This window comes from Vulpes lagopus, chromosome 4 (assembly GCF_018345385.1).
Source record: "Vulpes lagopus strain Blue_001 chromosome 4, ASM1834538v1, whole genome shotgun sequence".
In the NCBI taxonomy this organism is placed as follows: Eukaryota; Metazoa; Chordata; class Mammalia; order Carnivora; family Canidae; genus Vulpes; species Vulpes lagopus.
This window is the reverse complement of record NC_054827.1, coordinates 32,001,841-32,020,989: the sequence shown is the minus strand read 5'-3', so window position 1 is coordinate 32,020,989 and position 19,149 is coordinate 32,001,841. Positions and strand designations below refer to the sequence as shown.

At 57.5% G+C, this 19,149-nt stretch overlaps 2 protein-coding genes across 4 annotated transcripts in view; one reads left to right on the top strand and one right to left on the bottom strand.

Annotated features, from left to right (window-relative positions):
• The first annotated feature begins 37 nt into the window (after window positions 1-37).
• Window positions 38-4,068, top strand: BRF2 (BRF2 RNA polymerase III transcription initiation factor subunit). The gene is made up of 4 exons (XM_041752348.1): window positions 38-280; window positions 872-931; window positions 1,397-1,718; window positions 2,534-4,068. The coding sequence occupies exons 1-4, from the start codon at window positions 127-129 to the stop codon at window positions 3,261-3,263; spliced, it is 1,266 nt and encodes a 421-aa protein (XP_041608282.1). The 5' UTR covers window positions 38-126; the 3' UTR covers window positions 3,264-4,068.
• The window catches only part of ADGRA2 (adhesion G protein-coupled receptor A2), a 35,522-nt gene continuing 20,149 nt past the window's right edge, over window positions 3,777-19,149 (bottom strand). The window contains exons 3-19 of one of the 3 annotated variants that reach the window (XM_041752345.1): window positions 16,247-16,318; window positions 15,904-15,975; window positions 15,675-15,746; window positions 15,257-15,420; window positions 14,595-14,808; window positions 13,915-14,079; window positions 13,135-13,333; window positions 12,145-12,294; window positions 11,848-12,009; window positions 10,820-11,044; window positions 10,432-10,648; window positions 9,676-9,884; window positions 8,588-8,715; window positions 8,128-8,251; window positions 7,502-7,647; window positions 6,910-6,999; window positions 3,777-6,673 (exon numbers count right to left, since the gene is read on the bottom strand). In XM_041752345.1, the coding sequence (XP_041608279.1) occupies window positions 5,413-6,673; window positions 6,910-6,999; window positions 7,502-7,647; window positions 8,128-8,251; window positions 8,588-8,715; window positions 9,676-9,884; window positions 10,432-10,648; window positions 10,820-11,044; window positions 11,848-12,009; window positions 12,145-12,294; window positions 13,135-13,333; window positions 13,915-14,079; window positions 14,595-14,808; window positions 15,257-15,420; window positions 15,675-15,746; window positions 15,904-15,975; window positions 16,247-16,318 (3,670 nt within the window). In that variant the 3' untranslated portion in view covers window positions 3,777-5,412. The remainder of the gene's footprint in view (window positions 6,674-6,909; window positions 7,000-7,501; window positions 7,648-8,127; window positions 8,252-8,587; window positions 8,716-9,675; window positions 9,885-10,431; window positions 10,649-10,819; window positions 11,045-11,847; window positions 12,010-12,144; window positions 12,295-13,134; window positions 13,334-13,914; window positions 14,080-14,594; window positions 14,809-15,256; window positions 15,421-15,674; window positions 15,747-15,903; window positions 15,976-16,246; window positions 16,319-19,149) is intronic. The other 2 variants (XM_041752346.1, XM_041752347.1) reach the window with 2 other exon arrangements.

Sequence of the window (19,149 nt, the reverse complement as noted above, 5' to 3'; positions counted from 1 at the left end):
GCTCTGGAGCCGGAAGAGGAAGGTGCACCGCGTAGAAGGCTTCCCTCCTAGTTCCGGTTTCTCCACCGTTGCTCTTGCAGGCGTAGGACCGGGTGCCCCGGGGCATCTGCGGTTCTGGGTTGTGAGATGCCGGGTGGAGGCCGCTGCCCCGACTGCGGGTCCGCTGAGCTCGTGGACGACTCGCACTACTCGCAGAGCCAGCTGGTGTGCTCAGACTGTGGCTGCGTGGTCACCGAGGGAGTCCTTACGACCACCTTCAGCGACGAAGGCAACCTCCGAGGTACCCAGGGCTGTGGGTGTGCGGGCCGCGGCGGTGGAGGGGCTGTCGTCAGATTCCGGCCTAATATATTTATGTATTGGGTGTAACATGTATAAATGCTAGGTATAGTAAGCGTTGACCAAATGAAACAGAAACAAAGTACACTCAGTTTACCTGGTCTGGATATGACGGAAGGGTTATGGGTCAATTCTTTACAAATACAGACAAGACTGTTATCCCGAAATAGTTTTTAGCGCTAATTGGCAAAAACACCCCCCTTTTTTTTTCTTTGTTTTCCGAGTGCCTGACCAGCTCAGCCCTCAAAATCATGACTCAGGAAAATTGCGGGGATTAGATACACAGGAGGGAGGGCTGAGAATTTGGAGCACCTGAGGCCACTTTAGTGCAATGGTGACCTTCTCAGTCTGTGTATTTGATACTGCTTGTGGGCATAGAAAACCAGATGGACTCTTAACGTGCAAAGTGGGGCACCTTCTGTGGGATAAGGAATGGAGCCTAATGATAGGAATTCTCCCCAGTTTTGTGTGGCGGGTGGCCAGGAGTTTGGTGAATAAAGGTTGAACAAGCTGTTTGTTGTCCGTTGCCTTACAGAAGTAACCTATTCCCGAAGCACAGGGGAAAACGAACAAGTCAGTCGCAGCCAGCAACAAGGTGAGAATCAATCTTTTGTGATACAGAAAATGCTCTGGAAGGTCCAGCCCATCCTCTTGCTTTTCCTGTTTTCACTATTACTGTGTACAGTAGAGCCTAAAAGAATGGCAGTTGGAAATAAAGAATGGAGGTGGTTCTGAGAGAGTCTATGGTTCTGATTCTGTATACAGGTTGGGTGTGTCAGGGCTGTGTGAGATGTAGACTCCAACATCCCAGATCACACTCCCACGTGGCTCTGAATCAGACCTCCAAAGAATGGTGGGTTGAAATGTAACTTCTTTGCACAGATTTCTTTGTGCCTTTAGAATGACCTCACCAAATGTCACTCTTGTCATTTTAGAAAGTTGCATTATTTGTGCATCTGGTGTTGGAGGCAAGTTTAGCAGAAATTGCTAGGAGCTGCACAGTAGTGCCTTTGACTTTGACACCCCCTCTCCCCCCAACTCTTGCTGTTGGCCTTCTTAGGTCTCCGCAGAGTGAGAGACCTCTGTCGAGTTCTGCAGCTGCCATCAACCTTTGAGGACACAGCAGTTGCCTACTACCAGCAAGCGTACCGGCACTCTGGCATCCGTGCTGCCAGGCTGCAAAAGAAGGAAGTGTTGGTTGGCTGCTGTGTCTTAATTACCTGCCGACAGCATAACTGGCCCCTCACCATGGGAACCATCTGCGCCCTGCTGTATGCAGATTTGGAAGTGTTTTCTGGCACCTACATGCAGATAGTGAAGCTCCTGGGGCTGGATGTGCCATCCCTCTGCTTGGCGGACCTGGTGAAGACTTACTGTAGCAGGTAAGCTGCCCGCTGGCAAACTCTGGGACAGGCTGGCTCCTTAGACCCCAGTCTTTGAGCTTTGCTGTCTCTTTTTCACCAAAGCCCATTTAAAGGGATTTGGGAGAAAAATGTAGTATCCCTCTCTTGTGCCCAGTACTAATAAGGTTAATCCCATTTTACATTTCTAGACTGCTGTCATTTCCAAATCCCTTTGCCCTCACTACAACCTAATGACATAGGCAAAGTAGGTGTCAGCCTTGGCAGAGGGCCACTGAGTTGTGGCTCTTGTGTTGTGCATAGCCCGCTTGGCTGTGTGCACCAGCCCTGCCTCAGCAGGATCATCTGTGAATGGAGGCAACAGGATGTTAGTCATGGGGCTGGAAGCAGAAACTAATGTCTTTTTTTTTAAGTAGCTGTGGTGTTTTCTTTCTTCTGAAAAATACAGTATAAAGCAAAGGTTATCAGTGTTAAGTGGCTTTGGGTTTGCATGGTTACTTCTTAGCTGGATGAATATGGGCCAGTTTTTTTAAACTATACGTATTTTTAGTGGGGTATAGAGTAGATGACAGGAGAACATTTGTAAAGCGCTCAGAATGATGGCAGGCGGAGGTGCTGACAAACGTGAGCTTTCTTGTGCATTTTCCTGCACAAGTAGAAGACTCAGCCTGTCTTCTCTCTGCACCTCTATGAACTCCGTACCTGGCCAGCGAACTTGAGCATTCCAAGAGGAGAGAAGAGCTTGCCCATTGTGAGTGTACTGCTTTTCCTCGCTTTGGAAGAGCAGCCCTCTCCCCTGTAGGCATGGAGACCAGACTCTCATTTTCTTTTTTCAGCTTCAAACTGTTCCAAGCTTCTCCATCTGTTCCAGCCAAATATGTGGAGGACAAAGAGAAGATGCTGTCGCGAACATTGCAGTTGGTGGAGCTGGCAGATGAGACATGGTTGGTGACTGGGCGGCATCCCTTGCCTGTCATCACCGCTGCTACCTTCCTGGCTTGGCAGTCGCTGCAGCCTTCGGAGCGTCTGACCTGTTCACTTGCCCGATTTTGTAAATTGGCAAATGTGGACCTGCCTTGCCCTGCTTCCTCCCGCCTGCAGGAGCTGCTGGCTGTGCTGCTGCGGATGGCCGAGCAGCTGGCCTGGCTGCAGGTTCTGAGGCTTGACAAACGGTCTGTGGTGAAGCACATTGGCGACCTTCTCCAGCACCGGCACACGTTGGTTCGCAAGGCCTTTCGAGATGGAACAGCAGAGTTGGAAGCCAGGGAGAAGGAGCAGCAGGGTTGGGGCGAGAGCCCAGGGCAGGGAAAAGAGGAGGCAGCGACGAGTTCCTTAGATCGGCCCGAGGGCAAGAGACCAGCTAGTCCTGCCCTTCTTCTCCCACCTTGCATGTTGAAGCCCCCGAAGCGGATCTGTCCCCCACCCCCTATCTCCACAGTCACCGGAGATGAGGACATTTCTGATAGTGAAATAGAGCAGTATCTGCGTACCCCTCAGGAAGTTAGGGACTTTCAGAAAGCTCAGGCTGCAAGACAGGCTGCTGTAGGGGTATCAAACCCTCCCTGATGTGCATCCAGGGGAGCACTCACACCATTCTGGCAGCAGTTTGACAATAGACCTATCACATCTGGAGAAGTGAGTGTATGTGAGTCCTGAGGTATTTATTTTTCCTTATTTAAAGGAACCATGGGACTCTGTGCAGTTAATTGGACCCTGGGTCCTGGAGTAGTAGCTGGGAGCAGTGCAGGGACAGTGGGTTTGGAGAGAATCCCATCTGTTGGTGCCAGGAAGGAAGGTGTATATGTTAATACTACGAGGGATGGCTTTCCTCCTAGACAGGTTGGAGGGTGCCAGGCTTTCTCCTGGTTTGTATTGGATACACTGCTGCTGCAGGCCTGCCAGGCCCTCCCTGCTCATGTGGAGTGGTTGGTGTTTTGAAAGCTATCAGCCCTCAGAGGACAGGAACTGGGTAGCTCCTGGCCCTGTGTCAATTGTAGATTGATGGGTTCTTGTGTATGGGGTTGGGGGTTTTAAAATCCTCTAACTCATAACAAAAGGACCGTGGGTGGACTAAAGTTATATAGCTCAAAGGGCTTTGCAAAATTTTAATATATTAAAACAAGAGGCATCTGCTAAAAAACATTCTATTGTATAAAACCCGAGCTTTTAAAAACACGTTTTCTTTGGCACTTTTCATCCCCTCCCTCCCTTTTCCCCAGCGTATTGCAGAAAGCTCTCCAGTGCTAAGGCATGGGCAGGGTATGTAAACAGCAGCCAGCATATGTGGAAGAATAATACGAAGCTTTTTTTGGGGGGGGGGGGTCTAATATTGTCTGTGCAGCAAGCATAAATAACAGGATTCATCCCAAGGTGTGTGGGTTTTCTCCCCTCCCTTATGTCTTTCGCCTTGGTGATCAGATGGCGGCGACATGGACACTGGGAGGGGACCTGGACCAGGTCTGGTTTTCCCTGTTGCTCTTCACCAGGCTCGGCTTTCCTTCCACTTTTCATTGGGTCCTGTAGTAAAAGGCTGGTGGTTGCTTTGTAGGTGCTGGTGTTTAAAAGGAGTGAAGGCACAGCCCCCATGTGAGCTGCAGGGACCCTACCTGCTGCCTTGCTGGGGCGGGGGGGGGGCAGGTTCAGCTTGGGCTTCTGTGAGGCAGGAACCTGGACCGATGTTTGGAAGGTTTGTCCCTAATACCGAGCTAGACGTCAGATTCTTGGAATGGTTTTTCCTTATGGCCTCCTGGAGGCAGGGAAGGACCCTGGGCCAAGGGCCCTTCCCTTGGTGTTGGAAGGCTGAGACTGGGGAGATGGGTCTTGTAACTGAACAGGAAGTGCTTCTCCAGGACGACCTGCAGCCTTGTGATGGAGCCTCCCTCCAAAGCACTGTGTATAGGGCACCATTGCCTTCGCTCCAGATCTAAGCACTACTCTCCACTTGCCTCAGATCTTTCCTGAGGTACCACCTCTAAAGCCCTGCGGTGTGGTTTGTGTACCACTCCTGTGGGATGCACCTGTCCCTGACTGGGCACCCTTTCCACGTGCACCCCCCTATTCCTTAGAACTCCAGGGCTGCCTTCCACACTGTTCCACCTTCTCTTGCATAGTTTATTTTAAAAGCAGCACCTATGGGTCCTGGTCACTTGGCTCATCTGCTAGGCTGGCCCCTAGTTGGCCAAAAGCTGGGTGGGGGAGAGGCCCTAGGATCTAGGCACAGATGGCCATGGCTGACTTTAGAGGAGGGCAGTGAGGAGAGAACAGGGTTCTCAAGCTCCTATCATCTGTGTGTTCCTGATAAGGCTGATGACCACCAGCCAGACAGGGCGGAGACCTGGGGAGTACCTATGGAGGAGCTCACCTGGGGGATGTGCCATTGCCCGCCTCCCACGGGCCTCCCGTGGGCCTACAGGACCTTCCCCCACTACCCTGGACGGCACCGATACGGCTGGCAAAACCAGCCTGGGCTGGGACGGAAATGTGTACTGCTTGCGGTCCCGGGGTGGTCGCCACCCCAGAGTGACGCCTCTCTTGGCAGCGGCGGGCCTTGGGCCTGTCTTCCTCCCGCCCCCACCCCCCACCCCGACTCCAGGACCCAAGCTGGTGTGCCAGGCGGGCGACAGCCCCGGGGCCCCTCTACCTCCAACCTGCCGATGTACCGGTAGACGTCTCCCAAGGCCCCGGGAAGCCCGGCGGACCCGCCCTGCCCCCCGCCCTAGACGGTGGTCTCGCTCTTCCAGAGGCCCGTCTTCATGCAGGCGCCCCCCGCCGCGTCCGCCCCGCTCACGTCGTCGTACTTGGCTCCCTTGGGCGCGCCGTTCAGACTGGCCGCGTTGAGGGGGTACGAGCGCCGCTTGCTGTCCCGCTCCGGGGCTCCGCCCCCGCCGCCCCGGAGGTTGTCGCGGCTGGCGCTGCGGCGCTGGCCCTGCCGGCCGGCCTCGGGGGGTGGCGCGGCGCTCGTGTCGCTGCCCTCGGACGGCGTGAGCATGGGCTCGCCCTCTAGCTGGAGGCCCGGGCTGTTGCGGCTGCTGCCCGGGTAGCTGTCGGACGGGCTGTTGTGCAGGCTGCCGCTCTCACTGGACGGCGGCTCGGGCGCCCCGGCCGCTGCCCCCCCGCGCAGCGCCTTGAGCCGGTTCTTGGCGCCGGCCTCCCCCGCGCGGTGCGCCTTGGCCCGACTCTTGTGCGCCCGGCGCCCGTGGTGCAAGTTGTTGGGGTGGCGGGGGCCAAGGCTGCCCCGGGAGCCCGTGGGCTCCGGCTCCCCTTCCCCGCGGGCCGCCGCGCCCCCCTCGCACACCTGACTCTGCGCCAGCTGCAGGTTGGTGAGCTTGCAGGGGCCCAGGGGCGGCGCGTGGCTGCTGCTGCCGCTCGGGGAGGACTTGAGGGACGGGGGTCCCTCTCCGAACACGGGGGAGCCGTCCTCTGGGGCGGCGGGCACGGCCCGCGGGGAGGCGCGGGAGGCCGAGGCCTGGGGGCAGCAGGCGCGCCAGGAGGCCCTGACGTCCCGGCGCCTGGCACAGTGGTGGGTGAAGACGAAGAGTCCCAGGGCGGAGGCCGCCGCCCCGTACAGGCAGCTGCACACCACCCGGGGCAGCCAGCGCTGGGACACGGCCAGGGCCCCACAGGCCCACATGGCCAGATACAGGAAATGCGTGGTCACCAGCGCCCCCAGTTGGACTCCCGGAGAATAGAAGCCGTCACCATCCTCCGGGGGCCCGGGTGTCACCACCCCCGAGCTCCCAGTAGCCAGAAGGGAACCTGAGTCGTTCAGGAGGGGGCCGCTGCTCCTGAGCCTGCTGGAACCCCTCAGCTCCTCCCCTGGCTCCAGGGAGACCCTGCTGGTGCCCCCCTTTGGGCTCTGCACCAGAGGACCCCTTAGGCGCAGCCCTGCACACAGGAAATAGATCCAGGTGATCAGCAGAATCAAAGCCACGGGGATGTAGAAGGCTCCTAGGCTTGGGCGCCACACCAGCCAGCAGCTGAGGGGAGACACAGGCAGTGGATGAGGGGTGGGAGAAGCACATCTGAGGTAGCTGGGTGGTCAGGGAGACAGGACATGGTGAGTGAAAAAGCAGAAACTGGCTTAGGCAGCATGCATGGGTTTGGGTGAGGTCCCTGGCTGGGTGGGCCTGGCAGGTGCCCCTAAGAGTGCAGTTGGAAGGCATCCAGTGTCAGGGTGGGTGGGTTTGGGGTGGGCAGGCAGGCAGCGGCTCACTAGGGGCTGTGATCCCGGTAGTTGTGGATGTTGACAGCAGCTGTGATGCCACAAATAATGAGTGGGATCCCTCCGGCAATCAGATAGAACCTGGAGAGGAGTGGGGTTCGGGGGTCAGGGAGTTGGGGAACTAAGGGAGTTGGAACCAGATGCTCAAAGACCTTGACTCCGGGTCTCTGTCCCATCCTCTTTCCCATTTAAATTCTGTCAGAAATGCAAGGCCCCTACAGGGCAGGCTCAGTAGTTTCCTAGGGGACTTGGCCACAACTGTCCTAGGGGACAGAGGCCAGAATTGCTCTCTCACCTGAAACGGTACTGAAGTCAGGGTACCACTCAGGTTCCCAGGATCCCTGCCCAAAGCCACTGGAGTCACTTCCTTCCCTGGGCTTGTCATCCCTGAAAAGCCCTAAGGATGGTTCCATGGCCTTGGGCAACCTGGAGCCACCTGGGGCCTTGCCTCTTCTCTCTTTGGATAGTTCTCTGCCAGGACCTTGGACCCGGCCTGCCTCCACCCTGGGAGAACAGATTTTGGTGTCCCACACCCGCTTCCGAGCCCTTCACCCTTGCAAAGCTGACAGTCAGAAGCACGTACCGGAGCATGGGTCGGGGTGCGGGCGGGGCAGAGTCCCCTTCTTGTGGAGGGGGTGCTCTCCAGGTGAGCTCCTTGTGGAGGACGCGGGCCTTCACACCCATCCAGAGCAGTGTGGACAAGGAAGAGTAGTGCAGAGTGATGCCCACCTGCGGGGTCAAGCCACGGGGTGGGGGATTGGGGGCGAGGGGGAGACCACGCTGCTACTAGAACTGCCTCAGGGCCTCAGTCCAAATATTTTCCCACTCCTCCTAGGGACCCACCCCCAGGTCTAACCAGATCCCCCTCAAGGTTCTGGCCCTGCTGTCACCTTCTCTCCTTCCACACCCTGCTTCTCTCCTGCTCTGGAGACTTCTCCCTACCCTGCCTTCGCTATCTGGCTAGTACCTGACCTCTGCTCCATTGCAGATTCCCACTCTCCATTTTAAGGGCCCATCTCTTGCTCTCTGTACTTCTTACCACCCCTACTCCCATGGCCCCACCCCCAGCAGGGCTGGCCACAACAGTGGAGATGGGGCCTTTTAGCATGAACCTCCTGTTTCCCCTTGCACCTCCTGACTCTGTACCCAGGTTTCCATCGCTCATCTTGGGGCGCCCCCCACCCTGCCCCAGCCCCTTCTCCTGCTTACTGCCTGGCAGACCATCTGGTAGTTGGTGAGCGTGATGCCTCCTGCAAAGACGGCAGAGGTCATGGCCATGTGGAAGCACAGGTTCAGCAGCATGTGCCAGCCCTTCCGGGACACGTGGATGGAGCTGCCCCAGAAACGGTCTTTAATTAATGGGCCACCCAACCCAAGGTCAGACCCATGGGGTCTCAAGGCCATTGGGCGAGCTGTTGGAGGTGGGGGCGGGGTAGGGTGGGGAGACAGATAACTGTGTGCATGCACGTGTGTGGATGTGATTAGAGGGCCCAGGGCAGGACGGGCTTCGCCTCCAAAATGTGTTTTGCAGCCCTAGAACCTTCAAATAAAATGCTAGGCAAGAGACTGGGAAAGTCATGTGGACCCCTTGGGAAAGGAACCCTTGGCCAGGACTCAGTGAGACCCACAGCCTTCCCTCCATGTCCCCCCTTCCTTCAGGAGCTCCCACCTGTGGTTGAGGATGTAGGTGATGATGGTGGAGAAGAGGCAGAGCAGCAGCAGGGCAGTGCAGGGGTACACCACTGGATGCAGCCCTGCCCCTGAGCCCCCCACCTCCCTGGGGAAGGCACTCAGCTCCTGGAAAGGGTAGGAAGAGGAAGTATTAGGAAGCCAGGGGTAGGGGCCACTCCATGGAGTCCTGGCCAGTCCCCCAGACCATTTTTCCTCTTCCCAAGTCGGGTCAACTTTAGCCCCTAGTCCATCTGGGTAGGCGAAGACGTTAAGTGCTGCGACATCCACTCTTAGAAAGTCAATCTTAGGTAGTGTTAATAATCCACCGCCATTGGCCACTTTCTCCCTCCTAGTCTCTTGCCCTTCTGGGAACACATCTGATTCTCAATGTAAAAATCAGAGATGAGGGCAGCCCCGGTGGCGCAGCGGTTTAGGGCCGCCTGCAGCCTAGGGTGTAATCCTGGAGACCCAGGATTGAGTCCTACGTCAGGCTTCCTGTGTGGAGCCTGCTTCTCCCTCTGCCTGTGTCTCTGGCTGTCTCTCTCTCTCTCTCTCTCTCTCTCTCTCTCTCCCTCTGAATGGATAAATAAATAAATAAATAAATCTTAAAAAAAAACAAAAAATAAAAATCAGATGAGGAAAGAAGGGGAGGTTTCTGTCTATAATCCAGTTGCCAGCCTGGACAGTGGGGTGTAAAATGTGGTGAAGGAGCGGGAACTGGAGAGGAGTGAGTGAGGAGGGTGACCAGAAAGGAGAAATGTTCCTACATGTTTTTTTTGTTTTGTTTTGTTTTTTTGCCACTTTAACAATCTGGGTCTCAGAGAGTACAGGACGTGAGGGCCAGGCTGGATGGTTCCAGATCCATGTCTCTCAATGAGTGGAGGCAAGACTCCTCTGTCTCCTGAAAGATGAAACGTGTGGGGAAGACCAGAGGGACATTTCCCCATGAATCCTAGTTATGAGGCTTGCGAGGCTGCCGCCTTTCTGTAGTTCTCGGCGGTGCCAGGTGGTCAGAATACCTGGGTCTTCCCCACATCGCGCACACTTCCCCGGTCCTCTCAACCTTCCACCCGCCACTCCACTCACCATGAGCACCGCCACGTTGCCCAGCTGCTGGCACTGCAGGGAGCTGACATTGGGCTGGCTGGAGCGGAGCTGGCAGCCCTCGGAGCTCCACCTCCCGGGTCCCCCCGGGCCGTCCTGGCTCCACCAAGCTGCCATGGGTTCAGCCCCCTCAGCCCAATGCCGCAGTGAAATGGCCACCGGCTCGGTCAGGTTTCCCACGCCACAGCCACCTGTGGGGGAGAAGGAAGACCACCCAGGTAGAGCGGGGGGCACGGGGTGGCTGCACCCCTGGGGCAGGGCGTGTGCTGGGCTTCGGACCCAGTGGGATTCCTGCCTTCCAGGTTGTGGGTCTCCTCCAGGGAGGCTCAGGATGATCTGGGAGGTGGCCCATTCCAAATGCCAAATGAGTGGTGGCGTCATGTACCCAAGAAGAGCCGATCTGGGGCTGGGGCTGGGAGGGAGGGGTGGGAAGGAGGGTAGAAGGTAATACTGGGAAGAGGAAGGTGAGGGAGGACTCGGAGTGTGTTTGTAACCTTTTTGAAATTCGACAAGTCCAGGATGTAAATCCCACTGTCCTCCAGAGCCTTGTCTCCAGCAATCCCTTCCTTTACGGGATGTCTCCGTCCCTTATCCCCGCCCCAAATGGCGAGGGGCCCTTTCCTCAGCCACCTCCCCCAGGGCGTGAGGGGCGCTGTGGGTGTGGGAAGGGCAGGTTGAAGGGGCGAAGGGGCGCGGGGCAGACACGGGAGCGCTGTGCGTGGGGTGTAGGTCCCTTACTGGTTCCCGCGAAGATGACAGGGGTGGCCACACCGCGCCGCTTGCTGGGCCCCGCGCCTCCGGGGCGGGAGGTGTTGCCGTGGCTGCGAAAGAGGCGGCCGTTTCGGAAGATGAGCAGTTGCAGGGTGCAGTCTGGGGGAACAGGGGGAGCCAGGGCAGCCGGAAGGGACGAGAACAGACTGGACGGCAGCTGGATGGAGGCCAGGGCCACGCTGTTCTGGGGGGGACATCGGAGTTCCTCAGAGACATCCGGGAACCCTTCGGACTCTGGGGCCTTCCAGTCCCCTCCTCCCACCTCCCCTGAACCCCCTTTCTGGATCTGCTTCCACACACACCACTCACCCTCCCTAGGCACCTGCATCTGGTACATCCCTCCCCTGGTGCCCACCTTGATGTGGAAAGATGACAGAGAAATGCTGGGTCTCCCCGTGGTGCAGCGGAAGCGGAGCTGCTGATCAGCCAGGGGCTCCGGCTCCGGTGAGGGGTTCTGGCCAGGGCCCCCAGGCCGCACACCCGGCACTCCTGCCTCCCTTCTCTGGAAGGCTGTGCAGGTCAGCCCCACATAGCTGTGTGGCTTGATGAGGTAGGCCTCCAATGCCACGTTCCTTGAGTTCTGGGGATATGGAACCTGTCACCCTCCATCTGAGATATAGCGGCTCTCTCTTGGCCTCCTGCCTGACGCTGCCCAGTCCCTCTCTGCAGATTTGTCCCCCTACACACTCCTTACTGTCTTCCCAAGGCCTGGCAGTTTTACATCTGCCGCAGCGTCTCCCCAACCCCTGGCCACAGCACCTTCTCCTAAGACCCTTCATCCCACTCACCCTACCTCAGACCTTGCTCACCTCTGAACAGTACTAGTTCTGCTGCCCCAACCAAGCCTCAGAGCAGGGCCCATGTCCCACCTCCTTATACCTCCTCAAGTGACTAGCACAGTATCTTCCACGTTAAAGGTGCTCTGCTGTGGTGGTTCATTGGGTCACAACCCACCATTGGCAATGTCACCCTCTCCTTAGGGAACAGGAGTCTCCATTACTCCTCATTCCATCACAGCACTGTCATCCTGCTTCCAAACCTCCTCTTATTCCTTTGACTCCTTTTACCCTTCTTTCTGTTCACTTCCGTTGGGCTAGCATTATAACTCGGTTTCCCACCATGAAGTCTTGAATAACGGCCCTGTCACCAGACCCTCCCTCTCCTTTGTGCTGTCCCTGACAACTTGGAATTGGATTCCACACAAGTGAGTCACACTCGGGGTTCTTGCTAGCTGAGCGCATGGCAGGTGCATACTTGGAGGACTTGCTGCCCAAAGACAGGAGTGTTTGCCTCCTGGCAGGCAAGGGCTGGCCCCAGTTGACTGTAAGGTCCCTCCCAGGGCTAGGCTCCCCAAGGAGCTCCCTCCCAGCCGATCCATATTACCACAGAGATGTGCTGGGCATGGGGGCTGAGGGCAGCCCCCCCGATGCGCTCCAGAGCACCCACGATGCCACTGCAGGCCTTGTCCTCACGCTGGGCCAGCCACAGCAGGTGCTCGTCCACCAGCATCAGGTTGCTGGCCATGTCCACCATCACCTCCACCAGCTGGCAGGGGGCCAGGGGCAGGGAGTCACTGAGGGCAGGAGTGGGGTTTGGGGCCCAGGGGCTGGGGCACAAGAGGCTTGAGCAAATGGTGGGGGGGTGGTTTCCAGGGACCCCAGAGGCCGGGTTGAATCTCACCTCTTTGATCTGGTCGACATAACCCAAAAATTTCTGGATCATCTGAGCCACATAGACAACATCCATCATGTCTGAGAAGCTGGCGGCCTCTGCTGTGTACACTCGCAGCTGGTGGGCCAGGGTCAGTGCATTGGAGGCATTGATGGGCATCTGGGAGAATTGAAGGAAGAAAGGAGCTGGTCCATTTGGGCTCCCTCCTCCTCGAGAGCCACCCCTAGGGGGCCCCCTGGTCTGTGCTGCTGCTGGGGCAACAGTGCCCTGGGAGAGGGGGCTGGCCCACAAGCTGGGTCTAATCAGGACAGAAGGCACATGTAAGGAAATAACTCAACAGGACTCCAGGCTGCCCACTTCTAACACCACTTCTAACGCCCTAAGGATAATGGGATGGCCTCACACAGTCCTCATTTGTGTGGCTCAGTGGTTGAGCATCTGCCTTTGGCTCAGGGCATGATCCTAGGGTTCGGGATCCAGTCCTACATCAGGCTCCTTGTGGGGGGCCTGCTTCTCCCTCTGCCTATGTCTCTGCCCCTCTCTGTGTCTCTCATGAATAAATAAATAAAATCTTGAAAGAAAGAAAGAAAGAAGAAAGAAAGAAAGAAGAAAGAAAGAAAGAAAGAAGAAAGAAAGAAAGAAAAAAAGAAAGAAGAAAGAAAGAAAGAAAGAAAGAAAGAAAGAAAGAAAGAAAGAAAGAAAAGGAAGGAAGGAAGGAAGGAAGGAAGGAAGGAAGGAAGGAAGGAAGGAAGGAAGGTAGGTGCTTGGGGTGGCCCTGGGGGGAGGTATCTGAACACCCTAGAAGGAGAAAAGCTAGATGAGAAGAGCAAGAGGCCCTCGGGATGCACGCCACCCCCCCAGAACAGAGGGGCAGCAGACCTGCAGCCCAGCCATGAGGGGGAGTCCTAGGCCCCATGGGGCAATCCGGCTTCTCCCTTTCCCACTCCCCAGACCAGAGCTGATGAGATGCCCCCTCCCCCCCTCCTCTCCTGGCCTCACCAGCACGAATGTGTAGAGCACCCGGGTGATGTCATTGGTGTACAGACAGTGGGAGTAGTCCCCCGGCTCCCAGCGGCCAGCTCGGTCGCACCGGCGGGAGGCTCGGGTGCCTGGGGCGCCCCCACTCAGGGGCACGGAGGTGAAGGGGTACTGTAGACAGGACTGGTACGCTGTGATGCCCGCCAGAGTTCGAGGCCACCTGGGGGCAGAGATGGGAGGCCTCTGACGCCGTAGGCTCTGCAGAGCAAGGGTCCCTCCTCTGCCCTTGGCCCTGTGATGCTGAGCCCCATGGGACCTCAGGCAGGGATTCAGAGACAGTGGCTACCGAGCTCCACCTTCTTCCTAACTCCGTGTTTGTTCAGACTGGGAGCCTTGAGTAAGTCCCTTGCCCCCTCTGGGCCTGAGTGTTCCCAGCTGTACATGGGGAGGATGATCCTGGCCTTTCCTAACCAAGACGTCCACTGGGATATTAAAATCTGATACTCGTGGTGGGAGAGTTTTGTCAACTATTGATGCAAGGAAACAAGACAAACAAAATCCCACCCAAACTTTTTGTTCTGCACCGCACATATCAGATGGGGAGTTTATACAAAAAGATAAGGTCTCTGTAAATACAACAGCGGGACAATGGGACGCGGGGCTGGGCGACAGACGCGCTTTCTCCATCTTACAGCAGGTGCGGAGCCCCGGGGCCGTTTGTTCTCGACGCCGGAGCTGGGGTGGGGGTGGGGGGTAGGACCCGGTGGTGATGCGCCCCTGGGGCGGCAGAGGGCGCCCTACCTGAAGTCCCCGCGATTGTTGGCGACTCGCTCAGCGGGGCAGTAGGAGGCGGAGGTCTCCAGCACCACGATCTCCACCTTCTTGCTGGCGTTGCCCTGCGCGGTGGACACGGAGCACTCCCACTCCCCTGACGCCCAGACGCCGATGTGAGACAGGGTCAGCTCGCTGCGGGGCGGGCGGCGGGGGCTGCTGGGTGAGGCAGTCAGGACGGCCGCCGGCCCCCAGGCGCCCCAGCGCCCACCCGCAGCGCCCTGACCTAGGGCTTTCTTTAACTGAGCGAAGGACACAAGTACATTCTCCTTTAATATCGATTGGCCTTACGATACTGTTTGGCTGAGCTTCAATCCCCCCCCTTCATCATGGAGCTAATAACACCTCCCTTGCAAGTCATTGCAGAGATTCAGTCCCAGCACATAGGTGAGAGTCACTATATACATTGTAAAAGTGCTAAAAAAATGTCAGAATCAGTTTTTTCTTCCTATCTGGCATTGACTTTCTACCCCTTAGCCAGACCCTTTATGACTTAGTCCTGGATTTCCAGAAACACACGTGCATGCTTACACAGAGGAACATACCCTCAGGAACATGTCTGAGCCCGACTCATTTGGGGGGCAGATGATGGGTACCGTGGCCTCCCCCACCCCACGCCTCCGGCTGAGAAGAGGCAGCAGGGCCTGTACCTGGTGATGAACGTGCAGTCGTGGATGAGGCTCTCCGCCAGGAGGATGCCCGCTTGCTCATCGCCCTCCAGGGGAGCTCGGTTGTGGTACCAGCGAATGCGGGTGTCATTGCCCAGGTAGCTGGCGGAGCACTGGAAGGGCAGGCGGTCGCCCTGGAACACCACTTGGCGTAGGGATGGGATGAGGTGGTGCGTGTGCAGCTCCAGGGCCCCTTCTGTGGGAGGAGACATGGGCAGTGAGGCCATGTGCACCAGTGTGGAAGATGCCAGTAGGGGCACGGCCAGGCCCCATCTGACTGGAGCCCCCTCTAGCTGGGTAAATAGGGCACGGGAGAAAGCCTCTGGAGAGGAGAGCACAAGAGAGGAACAGGTGGGTTTGGGACGAGCAAATAAAAGTGCTCCTTTCCATGGCACACTTATCACCCCAAGAGGGGGACCAGGTGAAAACATAAAACAGTGGCCCCAAAGAAAGTGAGGAAATGCTGATGGCTGGAGAAGGACCCCCAGTGGGATCTGAGGAGGATGCCCTGGAGAACATGCCCACTACTCAATAACACAAGGCGGAGGGAGCCTTGAGCCAGCCAGGACCCTTCAGGAGCGCATCTGCACCAGGGGGTAGGCAGAGGGGCCCCTGGCAGGTGTGTGGGCTGAGGATGTGCTCACCGCAACGCAGCTGGGCCTCCTGGAGGCCACCCAGGGCCTGGGCATGCAGGGCAGCGGGGTAGGCACAGACCGTGTGCTCAGACAGCTGTAGGGAACGATTCCGGGCCCAGGGCAGCAGCCAGCGCAGGTGGCAGTCGCATGTCAGGTATTCAGTACCCAGATCCCTGCAGAAATGGGGAGAGTAGGGCAGAGGGAGTGTGGGCTCCTGGGAGGTGGGATGGAGCCCTGGGAGAGACTGAGGCTGGAAGGTCCCAGCACCACCAGCCTGGCGAGAGTGGGAAGGCAATGGTGGTTTGGGCCACTGCCTGTCCTGCCCACGGAGAAGGCCGGCCGCGGTGGTCATGATATTTATGTGTGTCTTCCCTGGGCAGAGAAAGGAAGCTGGGCTCTGGGTCCTTGGGTGGGAAGAGATACTCACACAACCTTAAGGGCTGGCAGCTCATCAAAGACCCCAGGTTGTAGACTGGAGAAGATGTTTCCAGATATGTTTCTGCAGGGGGCAGGGAACAGTGAGCCGGGATCTTAGGGTCTCCCTGGGTCAGAGGAGGGAGAGTGAGTGAAGGGGGAGGGCAGGGGTGTGCTATGAGGGTCTGCTGCTGCTCCTCCTTGGAGAAGAGCCTCCCCTCCCCACTAACTGCCCCACTCACAGTCGGAGAAGCCTGGGGAGGCCTTGGAAGGTGTCAGAGGTGAGACAGCCAATCCGGTTGTTGGAGAGATCTCTAGAGGGACACACACAGCCTCAGTAAGCGGGCCACATGGTAGCACATGGATCCACTGGGGCGGGTCACATGTGTGTGTGGCGGGGGCTTGTGTGGGGAGCAGGATGGGATGAACAAGGAGATGGGCCTCAAGTGCCTCCCCTGCCTGCCCCTCCCCCACAGTACGATGAGTGGGGGGACAAGAAGGGATAGTGGGCCAGGGATCCAGGGGACCATCTCCAGGGATAGGGGGAGGGCTGGAAGGGCTGGGGGAGCAGGACATGCCACTCACAAGCGCTTCAGCTCCCCCAGGCCCAGGAAGGCCCCAGGCTGCACCGTGCTGATGACATTATTCCTCAGGTCCCTGTGGGAGGCAAGTGGGAGCCCTCACACCTCTCCCAGTCTGGGGGCCGCACGCTCCCCTGGGGTGGGGAAGCCTCATTTCGACCACAAGTGTTGGGAACTGGATTCTCCTCAGCCCTGGTGGGGAGGCTGGATGAAGGACTCCACCCCTCAGCTAGGTCTCCTTGCCCCTCCGGGCCTCGGCTACCATCAAGGAGTGCTGGTTAGAAAGATGTCAAGAAGAACACAGAGGCCAAGAGATGGGATGGGGGCCCCATGGATGAGGAAGCAGAACCCAGTAGAAATAAGGAGCAGAGCCAGCACTTGCCCCTGTTGCTCCCATCGGAGCTGCCAAGGAATCTCACAGGGGCTGCTGTGAGGACCACTTGATAATGGGTGTGAGAGTCTTTTGTAAATTGCTCTAGAAAGGTAAGATCTTCTGGAGCCCAGCAGTGGGGGAGGTATTTCCATAGCTGTTCTGTCCAGATTGATCTCTCCATGTGACAGGTGAGGAAGCAGGCCATGCAGCTGATGACCCCCCGGGTGCTGACCAGGGGCTCTGACACCAGGGCAGAACCATAACCCCTCCTGGGGACCCCTCATTCTTCAGATGAAAAAAGCAACGCTGATGGGGGGGTATCCTAGGAGCCCACGGTGCTGAAGCACGTACAAGGGAAATGCCATCTCTGGGCCCCGCTCCAGCTGGTTGACACAGAAGAAGATGATGCCCCCGCAGGGCTCCATGGGGTCAAGGGCCATCCACCAGAGGAGTGAAGGGCAAGTGAGTCATCAGTGCAGCTTCTGCACCAGGGTCTGGTTGCTCAAACTCATCCACGCAGCTACTGCAACCCTCTCTCCCAAGGAGTGGCAAGGGGTGTAAGGACCCACTTGGGACCCACGGGTGCCTACCGGGCCCCATCGCAAAACCAGACTGGCAGCTCCCTGGGACCACTAAGGACCAAGGTGAAGTGCTGGCCCACGGGCTCCCCTCCCATCCTTTCCTTCCGGAGCACAGCCGCGGAGAGAGGTGCTAGACCACCACCTGGCCACTCACCCAACTACTCAATGACCACCTGAGTCTTTCCTGAGCACAACCAGCACGCTTGCAGCCCTGCAGAGGAGTTGACCAGGGCCTCACTGCTCAGCCAGCCTGCCTCCCCTCCTGGGACCCCGGGCTGGGGGCTACAGCTTCCCTGCATGCTCCCTTCACTCCAGCCAGCCCTCTGCTCCCACCCAAGCACCCAGGAGAGTATGAGGCAGAGGGCTGGGGTGGGGGGATTCCTGGAATGACCAGCCTGTTGGAAAGACGCTGTGCAGGAAGTAGGAGATGGACAGAAATATCTGGGGTCAACCTGTTTTCCAAGGCCCTGTGACCCTCCAGCTCAGGCTGACACATGGGGGCACGTGGCTCTGCCGGCCATTAAAGTCTCAGGGACATCTCTGGATTACGGGCAGGAGGGGGTTAACTGGCCACTCCCTGCTCTGGGAGAGGAAATGGGTGTCCAGGATGGGGAGGTGCCATCCCACCAGGGGGCCTGTTTTCGCACAGCCAGTCCCAGCTGGGAACAAAAACACCCAGAGAGAGAGAAATGAAACACCCTCATACCAAGGACTTGGCCTCCAGAACCCCAAGTGTCTTGAGAAGGAAGGGAAAGCCACCAGAAGGGGCCAGCTTCCTAGAGAAGGGGGGGCTTCCATACCCAGGCTGGTGGTGTCCCAGCAGGGAATGTGCAAGAACGCAGACCCTAGATGCCCATACAGCATGGAGACTGGAGATGGGTGGGGGAGCGGGGTGTGGGGGGTAGCCCCCTGTGCTGCCCTTCCTGCCAGCACCCTCCATTCAGTTCCCTGCTCTCACAGCACCCGGTCTGGTGCTGTTCAGCATGTGCCCCCTGGCCCCGGTTGGGGTCTGGCCATTCTCAGGGCTCTGCCTCCCACCCCCACGCGGGGGACGCGGGGGACGGGCAGAGGGAAACACATTCCTCATTGTGTCACTTCCCTTCATGGGCTGCCAAGGGGCTGAGACCGCAGCCCCCCGCCCCTTCCCTCTCCGCTCACTGTGTTTATTCTCATTTCCTCCCCGGCCCCCCTTGAGAACCCCCACCCCGCCTGCCCCACTGATGCTCTGCAGATGGGAGCAAGGCGGCCACTTGGGCCCCAGCCCCTTCCTGCCCTGGATTTCCTGCAGCCCAGAGCCACGTGGGGGCCCTCTGAGAGGGGAGCTTGCACCGAACCGTTGGCATTCCTTCCCCCTTGCCTCATGCCCACAGAATGGCATCAGAGGTGACCAAGGCAGCCCCTCAACCGACCAGACAGGCCAGTCCTGGGTCTTCTCCTGAGGGGCACAGGCCTGGGGCTGCTCACTGGGCTGAGCTTTGAGAGTGGAACGGGATCCTGGTCCCTAACATAGAGGAAGCAGGTCTGGGGCTGTACCCTTCCTAGCAGCAGGAGAAAATGTTATCATAGAACTTGTATTTTTTTTTTTTTTTTTTTTGGACCAGCAAGGTCCCTATAGGTTGGTGTTCCTTGCTTAGCACATCCTTTTAAAAGTTTGATGACAGCTATGGACTCCTGCCTCAGAAAAGTACACTACACCCAACACTGTGTACATGATTTCAGGCGGCTTGTGGAACCCAGGTGATGAACCCCTGCCCTGGATTGTCTACTCTGATCCTTTCATTTCTTTCTTTCTTTCTAAAGATTTTTAAATATTTTAAGAAATTTCTACACCCAGTGTGGGGCTCGAACAGCCCCAAGATCAAGAGTTTCACACTCCACCGACTGAGCCATTCAGGTACCCAAAATCCCTTCATTTCTTAGGTGAAATCATGAGGGTAAACAGATGTTTCTATG